This window comes from Hibiscus syriacus, unplaced genomic scaffold (genome assembly GCF_006381635.1).
Source record: "Hibiscus syriacus cultivar Baekdansim isolate YM2019G1 unplaced genomic scaffold, ASM638163v2 tig00110647_pilon, whole genome shotgun sequence".
Taxonomy (NCBI): Eukaryota; Viridiplantae; Streptophyta; class Magnoliopsida; order Malvales; family Malvaceae; genus Hibiscus; species Hibiscus syriacus.
In genome coordinates, this window is record NW_024062811.1 from 1,155,001 (window position 1) to 1,176,665 (window position 21,665).

The window sequence follows — 21,665 nt, forward strand, 5'->3', positions numbered from 1 at the left end:
CCGAGTACGTAAGAAATTGTTCAGCTTTACGAGTCAGTATTATCGACTTTCAATTCGAAGCCGGTAATTACTGATCTCACGATCATTCATGTGAACAGCGGAAGCATGACGAAGGCATTGCCAATATCCTGTGAACGAATTGTTGAGGTTATTTATTTATTTTTTTGTTTTCGTTGCAGCTGCCAAGGTATTTGAACATTTTAAAAGAGTAATTCCTATTTTATTGTTTTCGGGTTCCAGTAGAGCAGAAACTTCATTCGTTTTAATTAGATAGCATTGTCAAAAAACATTGGCCCAGAATATGTTAGGTATTTCTCTTCCTGTCTGGATGAATTCCTACAATATATAATTTTTGTTTTTGTTTCACATTGTGATATTCTGCAGGGTCACATGGCAGTTTCAATTTGCAGATGCTGTTTCCGGTTACAAAATGTCTCTTAGGCTCAACGGGAAAAGGGCTTAGCCTTGTACCATGAGTCTGAACTCAGCAAAAGAAAATATCATTGAATTCCCCAGATAAAAATCTTCGATTGCTGCCATTTGATTAACCCGAATTTAAACATCTTTCCTTTATATGCAGTTAGTGTCAAAATTTCACTGCATCATTTTCACAGACCAAGAAGAAAATTCTATTGTCCAAAGGTAACTACTTCCAAATAAACCTGTATTTGTAGTCAATAATAAATTGTCCTTTCACCCATAACATGAAAAAGAATAAGATTCCTATACAAACTTGTCGAATTCAATAATCTGAATTACCAAAACTTTCCACCGACATAACTTGGTACAACACGTCTAGTAGCACCGTTACTCATTGTAAACCAGAAACTTTCTTCTGCCATTAGATCAGTCGCTTCCTTAGAATTGGATCGTTTCTTCCACCCATTTGTAGATTAAATATGATTTTCTAATTTACACTAGCTTTTGGTTCAAACTCCAGCACTTTCTGATCTTCATGAAGATCTGACCATTGAAAGGAACTTCTATATCGATCCTCGATGAGTGGAAACCGAAAGTCAAATCTTGTTACATAAATGTATCACCTGGGAGAGCAGGTTGTCTTCTTTTTTCGCTTTTGTTTCTTAGGAATATTTGGGAGATCCGTGCAAGACAGGTTCCTCATCATCTCTGTTTCAGGTTGGCATCCCATGGATTGCTCAAAATCTGTAATTAAATAATGGAAGGTCTCATCAGAATATAGAAGACAACCATTAGAATTATTGCAGGGGACCACCAGAATGATTTTGTAGTTAGCACTAGTATCATATAGGGTTCCCCTTGATATGGCAGTTTTTGACCCGTGACAGAAGAGCCAGATGACCATATAATCTAAAAAGCTTTCTACATGTCTTGGGAACTTGGCTTAAATAAAATTGACATATATAATCCATTTCCCCTTGTCAATGTGACCCGTGAAATGTCCCTATTTTCTATTGTCTTACTCTTATTTAAGAATTGTCCACATGGTACCTGACAATGCATATTCTTGACTATTATTTTATTTCATTAAAATCATGCACGCATATTATCATTCTATCAAATATTCATCATATCAAAGAAAGGTAAATTGAGAAAAGAAAAAAAAAAACATGCCTTGAGAAGACCATGTAGGTATAGATTCTCTGGTGTTATCAATGGATGTTGCTGTGAAATCAGGATCTGTCTTGAATTCATTCATCTGCATGAAGTTTCGGGGCAAAGCAACAATTAGGAGATAAACACAAGGGACTCGTTTGAATGTTGAATCTAAATATTGAAGCAGACTAGAGATAGATAACATACCCAACTAGGTGCAGAGCCAGAAGGGCCATCCCAACCAATGTGAGCCACATGTTTAACATTTGTCGGATACCCAATTTCCATCTCTCGTTCCTTAACAACTACAACAACAAAACCCTTTCCTAGATCAGTTCCAAAGCAATCAGAACCCCAAGAAACATGCTCAAATACATACATACATGCTTACATATTTCATACATTTCTGGAATGTATAGAGGAAGAGACAGAAAGGACTCACCAAAGATTTGGGAAATGAACTTGAAACCTTTGTAGATCCCTTTCATCTTGGTAACCATGATGATGAACTAGGAACACAATTGAGCAGTCGGTTCAAAGAATGATTGAATGTTACAGGAACCTCTACATAAATGAGAAGATATTGTACATTTTCCTGCTGGAAAAGTAGCTGTAGTTAAGATGAGTTTTGTTGCTTTAACACCCCTTTTTCTTATATAATCACCAAAAACTCGAAAAACAAGACAAAAGGATAAAAGGTTGCAGCTACTTATCAGAGGAGTAATTACATGTGATCAGGAACTCTATTATTACCCGTGAAACTCGTTTGGTATATATACTTGGAAATAAAGTAAATTATGATGATAAATAGATGAAAGCTAGATCTTTTAGGTGTAAAAAATAAACAACTTTAATGTACCTACAAAATTCCCTCCACCTCCTCCAAGCATTGATGCAAGGTTCCATGCTTCATCTTGTTTGCCATCGCTTTTTTTAACAAATGGATAAATTAATTTGAAAAAGAAAAAGAGCAAAAAACACAAGACAGATGGAAACAAGCTCTTTTAAACGAAACAAGGAAGAGAAAAGTGAAGATGGCGGCTTCAAAAGAATGAAATAACGAGGGTTCTAAAGGGAATATTGGAAGAGACGGTGGAGGAGGGACACGAAATGAAAGTAATAAGATCCTCCCCAAGCGAAAGGTGAGATGAAAGACAAACAAAACAACAAAGAATCAAGTTAGGATATTAAAAAGTCGGGTGGTGGCTTTGTTAGTTTGGTCGAGAAGCACAAGATTGAGACTTGGGACAATATTTGTTGTTGGGAGTTGCAGAATGAATAGAATTCCTCTTCCCGTATAAAGGTTCTTCTGGGGTCTCACCACTAGTATATTAACAACTGATTTAATCTATTAAACATGAAATGACCATCCAGTTCAGTCGATAGAGTATAAGGTTTTTATATTTGGGGTCGAGTCTTATGGAGGACATTTCATAATTCGGAGGTATTCTACAGAAGCTGCTCTCAAACTGGCGTTGGGATAATCTACTATTCTACCTTTCTCTTATCCCATTACATATGAGAATAAGGGTCAGTTAATTTTTTTATTTTTGATTTAATCTATTAAACCTTCTAATATATTTCTGCCGTCAAATAACCTATCGTTAACTTAGAAAAATAAATAATTTTTTTCTGCAAATCTTTAATCAACATCTTCCATATCCAAATACAAATCTCGATTCTCTTTTAATCTTCTCTCAATCCTTTCTCCTTTTCTACAATTTTTGAGTTTTCGATCAATTCTCTTCTTTGGGACTTAATGACATCTTCCTATGGCTGTTATTTCACTGAATTTACTACCCATCGAAATTTGATTTCAGCCAACTGACGAGGAATTTGCTACTTACAGTCGGAGATAAACGGAAAAAAAAGGGATAGAGTCGAAATGATACTTGAAATCGATTTCTGGAAATGTGAGCAGTTGTTTGCAATTTCATGGAAACACTAGATTAAAATTACAATTTTTATTCAATAAACAATAGAATCAAGTTTGGTCGTTTTGCAGACTTGAATCTTTCCTTGAGAAGATGTCGTCCTAATACTTTCGAAAATCATGTTGCTCGAGAAAGGCCTATCCTTTGACATCTTAATTTATCAGCCTTTACAAAGTTGGTTTCTGTTGTATTTTTCAATTTAGTCTCAAGAAAGGATTCCAAAAACTTCCATCAACATTCCTTATAATGTCTTTTTCTTAACAAGATTAATAGTTATCAAGTTCAAAAGGTGGAAGTTGATGGGGTTCATGTAATGTTTAAGCCGAAGAATGAAGGGAATATTCAAGAGTGAAATTGATGGTGTTTATAATAGTGAGTTTTAAGATTCGGAATCATTATTGAGGAGCTTAGAGCCTACTAAGAGAATTGCATATACAGTCATATGTCCCAATGATATGAAGATTCCATATGAAAAGATGCTGAAAAATAATGTGGTGTTTGGGTCTCCTGATAAGTGGTCTAGTAGCCTTCCGATAACACGCATCAATAATAAGCTTTGGCGAGCATGTATTCGTTTGGGTACTTCCAATTCAGCAGGCAAAAGAAGAACCACTTTGGGTATCGGCTATTTATAGAAGATCAAAGTTCACATCTACGGACATCGATCTTAAGTATCACTTTGACCCATTTATCCATTTGTTTCGTTTATCTCCGACCGTAAGTAGCAAACTCCTCGTCAGTTGAGCGAAATCAAATTTCGATGGGTAGTAAATTCAGTGAAATAACAACCACGGTGCTCTTAAGTTGCGGGCAAAAAACCAGAAGAGAGTGGAGAAGGACAAAGATATATGTCTCATAATGTTTTTTTTTTGTTTAATCATCCGAACAAATTGTAAACTTTCCCGTTCTTGTTTTTCATCTTATTACTGCTATGCTAATTCTTCGAGGATTCAAAAAGGGAGAAATCAAAAGTCAAACACCAAAGAATCATTCCATTTTATCTAGTTCATTAACAGAAACGTATCTTTTCATAACTGTCAGGCAACTATCTATGATGGATATTTCGTGACACCCACACCACATGGATAACCATACCTTTTAAATATTTCTTGCATTTAGTCTGATTTTCAACAATGTCTTCCTCAGTTTGCTAAAAAAAAAGTTTATTTTTCTGAGGGGTCTTATTTGTAATATTCAATCTGCTTCTGAACAACATCATCTTGAAATTTGATACAGCTAAATTTTCTAAGTATGTTTTTGGATTAAGTGACTGGATTGTCACGACAATTAAATGACACATATCATTATCTTGTTTTTTTTAACTTTTATTTTTTTTAAAAAAATAAAAAATATTTAAAAGCACATATATTTTTAAAAAAAAATCTCCTCCCTCCTCTCCTTCGCCGTCGCCTCCCTCTCAATATCTCAGATTATTGGGATTAAATCCCAACTAAATCTTATAGCCATTAAATTTAGGATTGGAGATTTAGGGGTTTGGGGGCAAAGGCAACAACAAAGACCAGTTAATGGGTGAGTGAGGACAAGTAGATGACCCTTCGACGACGGAGATGATGACTGGAGATAGTCGACAACGTCCGAAAACGAATTTGAAATTAAGAATTTTAAAGGTTTATGTTTTTTTTTATAATTCTAAAGAAATATGAGATTTTAAATAAATTATAAATTATAAATTTATACTTTAAATTTTATAAGTTTGACATGTGTCAGATTGTTGTACTTTTTAACGATGATTACAATTCAAACACCTAAAAATATAATATTGAAAATATTAAACACTTAAAAGTGTATAAGAGAAAATATTAAACACATTTTTAATTAAAAAAAACTTTAGATATATAAAATTAATTTTAAGTATAATTTAAACACATAATTTTAAATTAAGTATTCTTTAAAGGCCACCTCATTAGATTTCAATCAGTCTAAGACCCCTCTTGTAGAAGCTCAACAGTGAATTTTTCTCTCTTCGGCACTAGTAATGACATGAAAGCCTGGCCATTTTTTTCGATGTAGTATTGCATCACGATGGTTCATGAATAATGGAGACTTTAACGGACTCAAGATGTGATATCATATTAAGTGTATGTTTGATTCACGGAATGTAAAATTATCAGTGGGGATAAAAGATTACCAGGTAATAGGATTACTGAGAATGTTACACTACTGTGTTTGGTTGGTTTGGCAGGAATGTAAGATTACAGTATTTGGTTGAAGGAATAAAAGATTACTAGAATGTATATTTTACCAAATTGTCCTTGTTCTATATTTTTTTAACAAGTAAAATTCTAAATATTTAAATAAAAATTATTTATATAAAAATTCTATCTGTTGATAATATATTACTTGAGTATTTAAATATATAATGTATTATTTTAATTTTAATTAATATTAAATTTTACATAATTTATGTAAAAATATATTAAAATTTTACATCAACATTTAACTAAATGTTTACGTTGTGGAAATTAGATTCGGTTCATACGTGACGCATTCAATGAGAGGTTTCTTGTATATTTCAATCGACAAGGTTTACATTCTTATATATAAAATAATTTATCATAGATATTCATAATAATAAAAAGTTGTAAATTATTTTTGTTATCTAAGATATAATATTTATTATATCTTCTATGTATAATAATTTATTTATTCATCTTTTATATTTATACTTAATTCTACATACTTTATCATTATTATTTATCTCATGAATTTATATTACGATCTTTCTTGCAAAATCAAATCCTTTGCAAGCAGATAAGGAGGCATTTCACCATCCATTACAAATCTCAAAGTTGGTGGAAAAATCAAGTTGCCCCTTGCTTCAAAATTGGTTCGCACTCTACTAACAATGCTTTCTAATCACAGCTGGCTTTATCTTAAGATTCATTCTACTGTCTTAAAATTTGAGTAAAAGTGTAAAGAACCAGTCACTGGGAAAACGGAAGCAGAACAAAGGGGAGAGCTAGAATATCCCTCATAGTGTAAAGGCCCACAGAACTCTCCTAAAGACTCAAAAAGCACAATCAATCTTATGTGATTTAATCATCCCAATAAAGGATTCTTACAAATATTTTTATTGAATATGTCTCATATGATAAAAACCAAATGGATCGGCTAAACATTGAAGCATAAAACATATAATGGAAATCAATGTTTGGAATTTGTTCTATTTGTAACAATCATTCAAGAAGAGAATTCCATAAAATATTATACCGAAGAATAGCTATAGGAAACATGAAGTTAGTGTATTCAGTCAAAGATTTTAGATGCTTGAGTGGTTATTATATGCCAACTTATGAACGTATTTAAACAAGGCATGCAGAGAAGAACAATAGTTAAAAAGGTGGGTTTTAAAAAACTAAGGAGCACATCTTGGAGGGAATATGCAATAGAATATACCAGCTCCGGCAGTGCAGGTGTGAGAATCTCTCCTTGGTAAAACCTGAAGGTAGAGATAAAAGATAATACCAGCTCCAAAGCCTGGCGCATGAATTGAAGTTTTGCATTTCAGTAGTTATGGTAGTTTGGCATACTCCTTTATAATCAACAATGTCACCATACAAATAAACAAATCAAATAAATTCCCTGATAATTAAACCCTCATTCACTAATATTCCCCATACCAAGATTCCACCTCTGAACCCCAAGCAAGGCAGCAGGCATCCAACTTCCACTGTACCATATATCAAATACTTCCAATATCCATTACCGATAAGTTACGACACACATGAAAGCAATAACTGTTAACTATCAAAGACAAGGTTTTTACTACATAACAAAAACTATCAAAAGTAATTAACATATTCGAAAACAAGCACATTACTTACAAGTCATATACTACATAACAAAAAGAAGTATAACATTAACCATAAAAAGTTTGTACGATGTTCAGACTTACAAAAGATAATAGTCATGACATTCTAAACGTAATCATATATGTTGGCTATATTAAATACACATAAAATTCTTCAAGTCAAAAGATTGACATATACTTGGCTAAGCTACACAAAAAAGTTGAGACCATATTCTAAAGTCATAATCAAAAAGAGATCGACATAATTGTAGAAGGACGACAGTCAAAATGATGGTCTAAATTGACGGCATTCAACCATTGCTTAATAACATAATCTTGCTTGAATTCTTTTGGAAAAGAAAAGAAGAAATCTACCTTGTGCGCATCTTTGCTAATATACTCTCTTGCAGTAAGCATTTCATCAGTGGACAGGCCTTCAATTTTCATGATTTCAGTGAAAATCAACATTCTTCGATCATTTCATTCTACCTCATTTTTCAATAAAGAAGTAATATCCTTAATTTCTTTGGCAGTTTCTCGGTATGGAGCACCAAACTTACTTATCTCCTGTACAAGCTCAGTTAACCCATCATCACTTCGAGACCTTTTCTTGCTAGCTACTTTTTTCATTGTAGGGATAGAGGCAACAACATCAGATGTTTGACAAGTTGAAGCCCAACATCCTCTCTTGATTTAGAATCTCTTACTCCCTCTTCTTCAAGTAATGCATCTATAAATGCATTGTCTTCAACATCAATATGTTCTACTGCATTAGCTGCTGCCTCAGCTGCTGTTCCTGTAGCTCTTTCTTTTCCAAATATATGAACGAAGTCATCAAAGAATGAAAATGACTTGTTTCTCAATCCAGTAGCAGTTGGATGACTCTACAATATAATAAAATCAGATATTTAATAAATCTTACAAACCTAAGTAGATAACAAAGAGTACACAAAGACTTAACCTTTCTAGATGTCCGTTTCCCCCCTTTGAGATTCCATATTTGATGTTGACATATTGCTCTTCGAAACAATCTAAGAAGATGTATATAAAAAATGTATAACATACCATAAACCATGTCATCACTGTCAATACTAATCATAAATGAAATTTAAAATAGTAACATAATAGAAATCAAATGTAGTGAATGACATAAGTAATGAATGTCCATAACAAATAAAATTTGTATTTTATAGAAGAGAAATACATAAAATTTAATAAAGTTTATGCTATAAAATATAAAGATCTCAAATACATGAAAGTAATGACCACTAACATTAGATAAAATAGAAGGTGAAAGTCCATACATAACATAAAATAACATCTATCCTAAAGTACGTGACGCCAACCAACTAGTAAACATATCTTCTGCTAATTTGTCTCTCCACTCAGTCCAAGCACTGCTTGGCTCACAATGTCTGATCATTTCTACCTCATTAATCTCTTCAACATGCCTACTATCTTCAGTATAGTCAAATTCAATAGGATTGATTGGCATCTCAGATCTTATGAAATTATGGAGAAGACAACAAGAGGAAATGAGTCTACATTGTGTTTTCACTGGATAAAATGATTTTCCCCTTAAAATTGCCCATCTCGCTTTCAATATGCCAAAGCATATCTCAATGCAATTCCTAGCTTGAGAATGTTTCATGTTGAAATATTCTTGAGGGGTGGTTGGTTGATGTCCTTCTCTCCAATCATTCAAGTGGTATCTTTGACCTCTATATGGTGCAAGAAATCCCTCTTCATTCGTGTATCCAACATCACATAAGTAGTAACACCCTATATTATTTTAATTTAAAAAGTAAATTAATATACAAAACTTGTAAGAATTTTACATTCTTATATATATTAATGACCTAATAATTTACCTTGTGGAACATTTAAACAATTTCTTCTACTAATGGCATCTCTGAGTATTCTACCATCAGCTGCAGAACCTTCCCACCCAGGTAAAACATAAATGAATTGCATGTTTAGTGTGCAAACACCAAGTAAATTTGTCGTAATTTCATTTTTTCTTATTTTGTATCTAGGTGTATCGATTGCAACTACATTGACCTTAATATGTGTTCCATCTAGAGCACCCAAACATCCCTATATTCATCAATTAAAGTTAAATTACATTATTACTATCCATTTATGTATTAAGCATTACTATTTAACTTAAAAGAAAGTTCAGAATTATGATACAATACCTTAAACCATTTCCATCTATCGTCTGTTGAATTATCTTGTATCGGTTTTGGTTTTCTAAAAAGGATCGGATGCAGTTTAAAGACTGAAGCTAACACTCTATGGAAAACTCTACTAATTGTTTCACCAGATCTTACTTTTTGACGTTTTAAAACTCTAATCTTAATATGGTGGGATATAATATGAAGGAAAGTAATAACCATTTATTCTATAGATATATATCGACTTTGTTTTAACCCACCTTGACTTTGTAATAGGTGACACAATTTGAGAAATGCTCTCCCATCCATTCGAAAATTATCAACACATTGTCTATCACTTTCAAATACAATTTTATGTAAATTAAGTGATCTAATATTATGTCTATGAAGTCTTTCATGTGCATAAGTTATTTTAGGTCGATTTTTATATTTTCTAAGAATAACTGAAATAACCATAAGCATATGACACACAATTTCCATCATTTGTAGTTGTAAAATAAGTATTGTGGTGATATACGTCTTCTTTCGCATTGGTAAACGAGCCATAACTGTTATTATGAACAAACATTTTAATATTAGAAAATAATAATATTTAACAAGAACAATTGTTTGTCATCACAATAAAAATAATTGAACACTAATTTAATAGTTCTAAAGTAAGTAAAAACAGAAATTGTTGAAACACTTTAACAATAGCAAATGGTGAAACACTTTATGAAGCATGTATAAGCTCTATGAAGTATGTTAACGCTCCACTCTATGAAGCATGTGTAAGAATAAGTGATGAAGCATGGCTATTCCTATTATAGGTTATTGTTTCTAGTTTCCAGTTCATATAATAATTATGTTTGAACAAATGATCTATCCTTTCAACATAAGTACAATCCAAGTAGAAGACCCTAGATTGGAATGTGTTGCATTTACGTTATGGTTAATAGGACTGTTGGTTGCACTTTGTCATAGAATCAGATTAAGTTCTTCATTGTTGTGGGTATTAAAACACAAGCAATTGTTAACACCCATGTAATTGAGTACCAAGTTTCAAACCATATTGTAAACCCTCTATCACTACACTTTTATTTCAAGCTGCTGTAAACTTTATCATATATCAGTTAACTTCTATAGTTCTCCGTTATCTTTGTTTCTTCTTTAGTTTTGAAACTAAATTGTCTTTTTTGCTCAACATGGTGACTCAGTCCTAATACAAAATTTAAATGCATTTTGTTCACTGTGTTTTTTTGATCAGTTGTGTATTCATTAAGGATGGGAATGTCATTGTCTCAGGTAAAAATTGATCCACTGAGACACGAAATGTAAACAAATCTCATCCCTTTTTTTGATCAATTTGAAGTTTCCATGTTATGCCTCCTTGATCTATCTTGTATCATGTTGGTTGCACAAATCTCTATGAAGGTATTTAGTACTTAAAAAAGTGTCTCTCGTGTGCATACATTCTTATGCTTGTTTGTGCATAATTTTGGTCTTCATATGCTTTTCATCCTATTGTAAATTTGTAATAGTAATATGTTGGTTGTTGCAAGTGACTAACTTATTAATTGGCTAGAAACTGAAACAATTTAATTTTGTTGATTATTATTGTGGACAATTTGATCTAAAGATGTAGAAGTTATTAAGTATACTTGAAATTAGTTAGATTTTCATAAGCAAGCAACTTAACATTCTTAACCAAGTCTAACTAAGAAAAACCCATTGGTCTCCTTTTTAATCTTTCTCTATTTAACTTCCACCTGGTGTAAGCAGATGATCTACAGAGATGTAAAATGAAAAATGATCTTATCTTTTTTAGCCAAAAGTTGTACGCTATTTGTTTATGTTAGCCCATATTTAGTATCTTTAGCATTCAATTCTTTCTCCAGGATGCTTATGTCGGCCCCAAGAATATACAATATCCTCAAATATCATTTTCTAATTTAAAGTATTTGTTCCATAGAGGCATGCTTTACTTATCTATTCTGAGGATCAAACGTCTTGAAATCAACTATATCTGAATCAATTTAACTTAAATAAAGTTAGAAACTAGTCAGAAACATGATCAAACTAACACTTTTTGTTGAATTACGTACAATATTCCCGAAACATATCGAATTTCTAAACTGTAGGAAATATTGTAAGATTAGAAGTGTTGCAGGTATGATGGGGTTAGCATTTTCTTTGCCATTTTTCTTGTTATACTTGTTACAGGTATCAAGTTCGATAAGTCTCCATAAAAAGAATGCAATTAGTATCTAAGCTCTGTGTTCTACTGCAGCTTCCTGTAACTAAAGTTTGGCTTGAGCTGTATAATGTTTTAGTGATTTTATAAGCTATGTTATTGATATACTGTCGGATGATCTATATCTAACTAGTTTTTTTAAATTGCCAGCTACTAGTGATTATTGTCAGTCTCTTCAATTTCAAAATCTAAATGAGAAGTGTTGCACCAAATTCTGGCAGAATGGATCCAAGCAAAACAACAACTATAACTATATTTCCAATCAAAAATGGGTTCGACCAAGCAATACTAGATTATCAAAAATAGCAGAATGGATCCAAGCAAAACAACAACTATAAGGAAACTATCGATCGAGGTTAACTTAAATCGACTACACTAATTTCCAATCAAAAAGCAACCAAAACCTTAAGAACCCTAACCTGAAAGCATTTTTCTGGAAAAATGGGTTCGCCCAAACAGTACTAGATTAAGATAAACCCTTACCCGAAACCATTTTTCTAGAAAAATTAAACAAGTAAAAAATTGTAAAGATAACAACAATGATAACAATAACTCACGGGCTCGGAGACGAGTTTGATAGAAGGACTAATGGTGGTTTCACAAGACAAAAGCTGGCGGGGAGAAGAAGATATCGTAGAGGCAAGGTAAAGTTTCTTTCATTGTTGGGAAAATAAAAGAAATGGAGTGGAGAAGAAATCTTACCAGGAGAATCTCACTGGGAAAACGATGAATTTTTCGCAGAGGCAAGCTCACGGGGGAGAAGAAGATATCGCAAAGGCAAACGGGGAAAAAGGGTATTTTAGCCCTTAGCAGGAGAATAAAAGAATACCTAACACATATGTGGAAATAACATTCCCAGGAATAAATACACCAACATTTACTGTTGGTATTGAAATATTACCCTCACTTGGGAATATTACCTAACCAAACATGGGTATCCTTAATCAGGAAAAAAATATGCCTGCCAGGAATGATAAAATCCTTGATCCAAACGGGCTCTAAGTGTTTTTTTACCCAATAGGGCAAAAATTTAATTATTTAGCCTAATAGGGCATGTTGATATTAATTATAGATCTACCAAATTTGTTACAGTGAACCTGGAACTCGTCCCCTCCGTTGGAAATAATTTTTTAATGGTCCCAGATACGTGGACCCTATATGGGCCAATATTTTATTATTTTCAATAGAACTCGTCACCTTGAGGTGTCGAGTTTAATTAAAATTTAATTTTCTTAACCATTATTGTATAATTTGATTTTTTTTAAAACCCTCAATCTCGTCACATTAAAATGATGAGTTCGGTGGGATTTTTTAATTAACTAGTTGTTCATGAACGTTGCAGGACGGGTAGTTATAATACTCATTATGGAACTTGTCACTTTGATGTGATGAGTTCGATGGTTTTTTTTTTGAAATTACTAGCTGTAACGACAATTGGGTCTGGGTTTATAAATGTGAGTTTTGATTTTATGTTTTTTATTGTTTTTATTAAGAAAAAATCAAAAAATCCAAAATTTTTAAAAAATGTCAACCAATGAAGAAATGTTATGCCTTAATGATGTCTATATTTTTCTGCTCGATTTTAGACAGAATGTAAAACGAGACATTCGTCAAAGAACAATGGGTCTCCGAGATCCGCATCAGTGGATTATTATATATTTGCAACAATTCGAGCTCTATCCAACGATGTTTTTGCATGGTTTTAAGGTGAACTCAACATTGATTATGGCTTCCATTGAACGTTAGAGGAAGAAGACACATACTTTTCATTTTTCGAGTGGTAAAGCGATAATTACGTTGGAAGTTATCGCTTACTAACTCGGTGTTCCGGTTAACGGTGCGACAATAGTGAGGCACAATGATTTCAACCGATTCGATATTGTTCACCAAGTTCTAAGAAAGCTTCCACCATCAGATGTCTTAGATGGGTACCAAATACAGATCACCTGGTTAGAGTCCGAATTTAATGTGTCGAACGACTCTACTTTATTGAGCAAGAGGTGATGTTTGTCGCCCGAGCGTATCTGCTCCAATAGATTGGACGGATATTGTTACCAAATAAATCTGGTAATTTGGCACACATTCAATATCTTTTGATATTAGAGAATTTTAATGTGTGTCGCAACACTAGTAGAGGCTCGACGATTTTAGCTTTTTTATACCGGGAACTTTGTAAGGCTTTAATTGTCCAACGGGGTCAAAAAACAGAAGTAGTGGGTTGTTTAGTCCTACTGCAATCTTGGGTGTGGTATCAGTTCCTATTTTTTACTCCAATTACACCCGTCCCGGTTGAGTTTCCTCTCATCGCAAGGTAATTTTTTACCATTATTTTTTAGTAAATTTTTAAATTTAAATTTTGTGATTTTTTTAATTATGACTTTTTATATTATTTATATGGAGACATAAAATTATGGAAACTAAGTTGTCGAGTGTAACTAAAAGAGATATATGCATGAGAATCGATATCACCGGCCAACATGCGTTAAATATGATTTTTTTAAATTACTAAAATTTAATTAATTTTTTCACTTTATTATAGTAACTTTTATTATTAATGTGTATAGTTTTCTTGGATCCCGTATTATGATGATGACATCCAGAGGGTATTGCCATCAGAGTTTTTTGAAGGGTCAGAGTTGTGGTATGCCGTAACGCCTCTACTACACTTTGCAATTGTTGAGTTTTACGCGACAAATAGAGTGTTGTGAAAGTTTGGGGCTCATCAATAGATTATTATGCAAATTATGGATATGAACGTGCTCCATAGAATTGATATGTGTGGGAAGCATACCCATAATTGGTCAAGGAAACATACTCATTACATTGAGCAATGTAATCACTGTCAATTATCAGTCCCTATGCATTACGAGATTAGACTTGCCGACCTTGTTTTCGACTCCTTTCCCTACCTTCAAAATTATGAAGCAAATGAGAAACCATATTTAACGACACCACGAAAGAGGGAAGAATGGGAACAAGGAAAGGCTAAGAAGAAATCATCATCATCATCTTTGCCTTCGTCTTCTGCTTCTACTTCTTCCGATTATTTTGCATCTCAGACAAGTTTTGGTTTTTATCCTTCATATCATGCTTCAACGGGGACTCAACCGAATTGGTTGGAGGTTCATGGAATGAAATGCAAAACAATCAAGCATCTTCGACCGAATATGCGGATGGGGGTGAATGGGATCATATTATATATGGTCAAACAACATAGCCAAATCGAGTCAATGACAACAATGATGGCATCAAATACCATAAGCCCATCATCGTATTTCGAAGGTCCAACTCAAAGTGGAAATGAAGACGAAGAAGATCAAGGCGAACGATCCCGAGGTACTCGACAAACCTTGCGCCATTATCATTCGACAACTCCTCGGAATCGTCAAGAACTTAGAAAATATAAATAATTTTTTTATCCATTGTAATTGTTTGTAATAAATTAAGTTTTTATATTATTTTTTTTGTTTTTTGTTTTGATTTTTAAAAAAAATAAATCCGATGAAACTCGTCACCTCGACGTGACAAGTTTCAACGATCAATTTTTTTTAAATTTCAAAAGCTGCCCGTTAGATAACGAGTAGTTATTTCAAAAAGATATACAAACTCGTCACTTTGACGTGACGATTTTCAAATTATTCAATAACAATTTAAAAAATTAATTAGAGTCGTCATCTCGAGGTGACGAGTTATATTAAAAATAATAAAATATTAACCCACATAGGACCCATGCATATGGGACCATTTAAAAAAATCATTTTCAATGAAACTCGACACCTGGAGGTGACGAGTTTCAAGTATATTACAGTAAATGTCGTATATATCTAATTAAATATCAACGCCCTATTGGACTATATAATTAAATTTTTTGCCCTATTGGGGCAAAAAAACCATTATATTACAGTTTGGATAGACGTCCCGATGTTTTGGTTTTGGTTTTGGGCTATTCTATATTCGGCTGTGACCATATTTGATTCTGAGTTCAAAGGCTTTCCAGCCACGAGTTTGCAGTTCCGTTGCATTACCAAATATGAAGTTCTGTAGAATTGGCGATTCAAGTGGGAATAATTAAGAGTGTCTTGGTAAGCATAAATCTTGCAGCGATTTATAACCGATTGACCCGCTCTGACTCGGAGAGCCACAGCTTCTGCTTTTTTGGCCCAACCGCTGCATTGTTAAAAGCAAAATGTATAATAAGGATAATAACTTTATTCTAATCATTCAAAAAGTAGAAAATATCTTTATTGATGGATGTTGGATTGAAGGCTGTGGATCCATCCATCAATAACATTTAAGCTACCGGTGATAATTCATGTCGATCGTCACCGACAATCATCAAATTCTTGTTTTTTATTCAATCTCAACGTTTTCTTTACAAGGTTGTGCATGTGTTGGCCTATCATTATAGAAAATACGGTAGTAATGATCCGTAAATGACTGCAACCAAATCAATTTGTTCTTCCATGTTATTAATATTCTAAAGGTTAAAGGGCAGAGGTTTTTTTTTCTAGCAAAATGAAGGGTGCAATTGTAATTGGAGATGAAGAATGAGCAATTTTATCTAAAAATACCTAAAAAAATAAAAAAAATCCTAATTTAACTCTATTTTTCAAATATATATCGAACTAGCACCCTTTCTAACAAAGTAGAGGGGAGGTACATTGTGTGAAACGCTCTTTGTTGAGTTGGAATTAGATGTGTTTCTGGGGGAGGGGGTGCTTTTCAATAGAGTTGGCACCACGTCGGAAGGCGCGTTGCGGGAGCACACTTTTGTGGGATTTTCACACTAGCTGGGAGGTGCGTTGCAAGGGACGCGTCTTTCATCTTGCCCATACCTCCCACCCATGGTTTCCGCCTAAACTCCCTCCCATATATAAACCATTCCCCATCTTCAAACAAATCACACCAAAAATCTTATATTTCTCTCATCTTTCTTATTAGAATTTCCTTCAAGTAGGTTTGTCAAATTATTTTGAAGATATAAATTTTATTTTTTTAAATATATTTATTGAATATTTTTTATATTATTAATTATTTATAATTACTATTTTTTATTTTCTGTACTTATAAAATGAAAGGAGGGATGTTGTGATTGGATGTAAATCATATTTTGAGTCATTTTGCTGATATGGTAAAAATATTAAATTGTGTTATTTTAATTTTTTGAATATTTTATTAATTTAATTTTTTAATATTATTTCAAATTATAATTAGTAAAATATTTATTAATTAGGGAAACGATCGTATATTAGAAGTGTTTATTTGTAACACTAAGATGAGCATACCGCTTCGTATATGGAAATATTTATCGAGGCTAGATTTGGTTACATAGCCAAAATTATTGGAGGCTGTAAACTTGAACCCACCATTATTTCTGCACTAATAGAGAGGTGGAGACCAGAGACACATTTCATCTTTCATGTGGGTAGTGCACCATTACCCAGGAGGATGTTTCAATACATTTGAGGCTTCTGGTAGCTGGAACTGTTATTTGTGATATGATAGATTGTGATTAGTATTCTTTGTGCATGGAGTATCTTGGAGCTTTCCCGATTGAGTTCAATGGTGGCTGAATACCATTATCATGGATGAAATCCACTTTTGAAGAGTTGAACGAAAATTGTTCCAAGGATGAGGTAAAAGCATTTTCCCGGGCATACATATTATGAATCATAAGAGGGATCTTGATGCCCGACAAATCTCGTAACCAAGTTCATTGTATGTGGTTGTGTCACCTAACTGATTTTGAAGTAGCCGACACATTATGTTGGGGCTCCGCAGTTTTGGCATTTATGTTTAGATAAATGTGTTAGACAACGAATTATAATAAAACTACTATTGGCTTCTGTCTATTTCTTCTCCAATCATGGGTGTGATATTGCATGTCTTTTTTATGTTCAATCGTGAACGAGCCATTTGTCTTTCAGTTATTGTTGAGGTAATTTCAATACTAAATTCGTTTATAAATAATTTTTTGACTATATAATGAAATATATTTTTATATTAAATAGGTGGTCATCAACTAGAAAAAAATCATTGTGATATCCCTGATTAATTAAAAGATATCTGATACTCAGTGATAAAAAATCTAGTTTAAAGGTACACTTTTAAATTTTAATATTTTTATTTAATTATTTTTATATAATTAGAATCTAATTTTGATAAGAAATATATATTTTTTGTTTTAGTGGAAATGGTTACCTATTCGACCGATGAAATAAGTGCTTGCATCCCACCTCACTTGAGTGGGCTATTAGATATATGGGTGGCGGTTGTGTTTCTTATATGTTATGTTATTATTGAGTGACATTTGATTGATTGTGTGTTTCGTCAGTTTGGTTTCACACAATATATTCCTAGAGAACTTATGAATCTCGAAAATATACATAACATTGATAGACGAAAAAAATAGGTTAATTGGATGGTGAAACACATAAACTGGATAGTGATGTGGGAGAATCGGTATCAGCGTATGCCCCATCGGCAATATATGTATGAAACTGGCTCTTCGGTTACGGATGACTATATTGAGTGGTTCAACAAAAACAGAAAATCATTCTTACTCTATGAGGAAGCACAAGGGGGGACAATTCATTGTCGTCGTAGAAGTACATGTGCTTCCGGCTCATCCTTATCAACACCAACGAAATCATCACAACATCCACCATCACCACCGATTATGAGCACCTCGAGTTGCATCCCAAGCCAGCTAATACAGGTGCCAACGCCGCCAGTTCATATGCCACCATCACAAGGTTACATATTGAGCCCATAGGGTTACATGGTTTATCACTGAGTATAATACACTAGATTAATTAAAGGTACACATTCCAAGCCTACATGGTTTTATGACACCCCTTGGAGGATATTATACGCCTATGCCTATTGATCTAACATTTACTTCATATGTTTATTATCTGGCGGGTGGTGCTCCTCCATAAACACCTCCACCTTTTTATGGATCTAAGACATCGATGTCAGTTTTTTTCACAATTTTCGCAGTTCTCTTTGAGCGATGGGATAATTAATGATACACTTCAAGGCTAGTTATTCTATAGAGGTTCTTCATCGCCATCCATTCAAAATCAAGAAAATTTGGATGGTATCAATGATGATGATGATAATGAAGATGAGGAGAGTGAAGAGGAAGACTAATATATACGAAAAAACCCTTATCGAAATAGATAACCACCGTCATGTGGAACACATTCAAGAAGAAAACATCGTTAAATGCATATTAATTGTAATGTTTTTAATATTTCTTTATGTTTTATGTATTGTTTTTAATATTTGTTTATGTTTAACGGAATGTTATCTATTTTTATTTTGTTTTTATATATATTTTTACCTAAAAATCCTAAACCGCTGAACCATAACCCAAAACTAGTATTAAAAGATGTGTGCCCCACAATGCGCCTGTAAAGGCGCGTCCCTTGCAACGAACCTTTTACCGTGACGCCAAATTAATAGAAACTCATGGAAAGTGCTCTCTCTGCAACAAGTCTTTTCTCCACATCAACAAGGCGCGTTTCATGGAACCCCTCTTTTTTTCTATTAAAAAAGGAGTTAGTTTAGTACATATTCGAAAAATAATGTCAAAACTATATTTTTTTTTATTGTTTTAGGTGGTTTTGGGTAAAATTGCCTGAAGAATGGACACTGCTGCTGCTACCCGCAGGTGTACGCAAAGTTGGATCGGAGGGAAGAAAAGAGTTGGGTCACCACCACAATTCGGAGCCTTTTCAAATGGCTCACCAACTACCTTTTTCTTTTATTGTTTTTTTTTTTTTAATTTTTTCCCTGATAAATTAATCTTCTTTAGATGGATACCAAATGCTTTAAGAGGGTTTTATTAATACCATTTCTACACTTAGAGAGTGGACCAAATCTCCATAATCACCAAATTCAATGAGATTTATATCCCTATTATTTATAGGAGTGAAACTACAATCTTAAAAGAAATAGGACGACTATACCATTATTGCTACTTATTTTCCTGTCCTGGTTATGAAAATATATATGCAGAGAGAGTGGTCTCAGCTGGAACAACTTCCAATAACATAAAATCCCAAACACCTAATTTGGTTTGAGTTGGAATCGTAATCAACACGACGAACCTCTAAAGAAATATTCAGAAGAAAGGCTTTCCTTTTTGTCCTTCTGAAAAAAAAACAAGTGAAATCACATCGATTAATTTTTTTTATAATACATTATTAATATGATATACATATCACTAATTAAATTATTCTTATTAAACAGATATAAAAAATTCATAATCTATCCATAATTAATTATTTACTGTTATTTAATTTAAATTTAATAAAATTATAATTAAATCATATTTTTATTAAAAATTATAATTATTTTAATATAGAATTATCATTCCCGTTGCTCCAATTTTGTCTTGGTTTTCATGAACATGGTTCTTCATTCTTTCAGTACATGAATCTCCATTTCTGTCCCGAACCATTCCTTTTTTTTCTTCTTTTTTATGTTTTTTTTAAAGAAAACTTCACTCCAACACTTCCTTTCAACATAAATGATGCTCAAAAAATGATTCTTTCTAAATTTTAAGTTAATTTTCTGACTGAATACTCCATTGACACTACAACGGACAATCATTTTCAAGACGATCACGAAGCGAACTTTAAGATGTTTCTCAAGAAAAAGGTTTGTCGGTGATTAACAATGATGGCCGAGGATTGGTTGAGGTTAGTGATGAATTTGTGAATTTATATAAATTAAGTGTTTGAATCTTAAATAAATAATTTTAAATTAATTATCATTTTTATTAGAATTAAAATTAAATCTTAATAAAAGATTAATTGTTGATAGATCATTACAATTTTTAATATCTATTTAATAAGGACAATTTAGATAGAGAGACTCTAGCTTGTTATAGAATATGAGTGCGCTTGATTCAGAACACAAATTATAATCTTATATTTGATCGGCATTAATAAATACATACGAATACGACGGAAATGACATTCTTATTACTTTAACCAAAAAATCATTATTTATAATTGGTAGTGGTTTTTTTCGGTGAAAATTAAACCTAAATATATTATTTTAAAAAATGATTATTCAATAATGATATTTTTGTGAACCAAAAATTTTAAATGTATCATTCATGGTTGTTCACAATTGAGACGCTTTGGGCCTCAACCTAACTCCCAACTTTAATCAGCCTCATGTTTTGCACCCAACAAGTATCTGGTCAACAAAATCATTCTTTTTCCGCCTATCAACAAAAGGAAAAGGGTTAACTGTATGAATGATCACTTAAGTTTGTGTTTTATCAAATTTTACTGATTTAAAAAATATAAGATATGATCACTTTCGTTTTTATTTAATTAAGATATGATCACGTTCTTTTTTATTTAAATAAGATATGGTAATAACTGGTTAATTGTTGTTAACAATTAACAGAATATGTGATGTGATAGTTGATATAATCACACATTTAATCCATGCTATTTACATATTCTCTCATTTTATCATAATTTTAAATAAAATTTTAACCTAAAAATATATTTTTAAATGAAAATAAAAATAAAATATTTTTAAATTAAGTTAATAATAAAACATATTTAATAAGTTAATATAAAAAATATTTTTTAAGTTAATATATATATATATATATATATATATATAATATTATAAATTTAAGTATTTATACACTAAGAAATAAAATATATACACTAAGAAATAAAATATATACACTATGTTGTTTACTTTAGACCAAGCAATGGTCTTGGTAGGGGTGTTCAAACGGTTAATTTGGCTACCGACTAAACCGAATTACCATTAACCAAATTAACTGTATTTTTTTTAACCGTTAGTCAAACCGAACTTTTCTTTGAAAATATTAATCGAACCAAACAAAGTTCGGTTATTTATGTCCATTAACCGAATTAACCAAAAAATTTTAT

At 32.4% G+C, this 21,665-nt stretch overlaps 1 protein-coding gene across 4 annotated transcripts; it reads right to left on the minus strand.

Annotated features, from left to right (window-relative positions):
* Positions 1-614: 614 nt before the first annotated feature.
* Positions 615-2,837, minus strand: LOC120137034 (CRIB domain-containing protein RIC10-like). Of its 4 annotated transcripts, none has more exons than XM_039152908.1 (6): positions 2,439-2,837; positions 2,018-2,170; positions 1,783-1,880; positions 1,594-1,678; positions 982-1,164; positions 615-946 (listed from the first exon to the last, which is right to left on the minus strand). In XM_039152908.1, the coding sequence occupies exons 2-5, from the start codon at positions 2,073-2,075 to the stop codon at positions 1,040-1,042; spliced, it is 366 nt and encodes a 121-aa protein (XP_039008839.1). In that variant the 5' UTR covers positions 2,076-2,170; positions 2,439-2,837; the 3' UTR covers positions 615-946; positions 982-1,039. The 4 variants fall into 4 exon arrangements, with proteins under 4 accessions (XP_039008839.1, XP_039008838.1, XP_039008835.1 ...); XM_039152907.1 differs by having other exon boundaries at positions 2,018-2,173; XM_039152904.1 differs by having other exon boundaries at positions 2,435-2,837.
* Between the last annotated feature and the right edge of the window lie 18,828 nt (positions 2,838-21,665).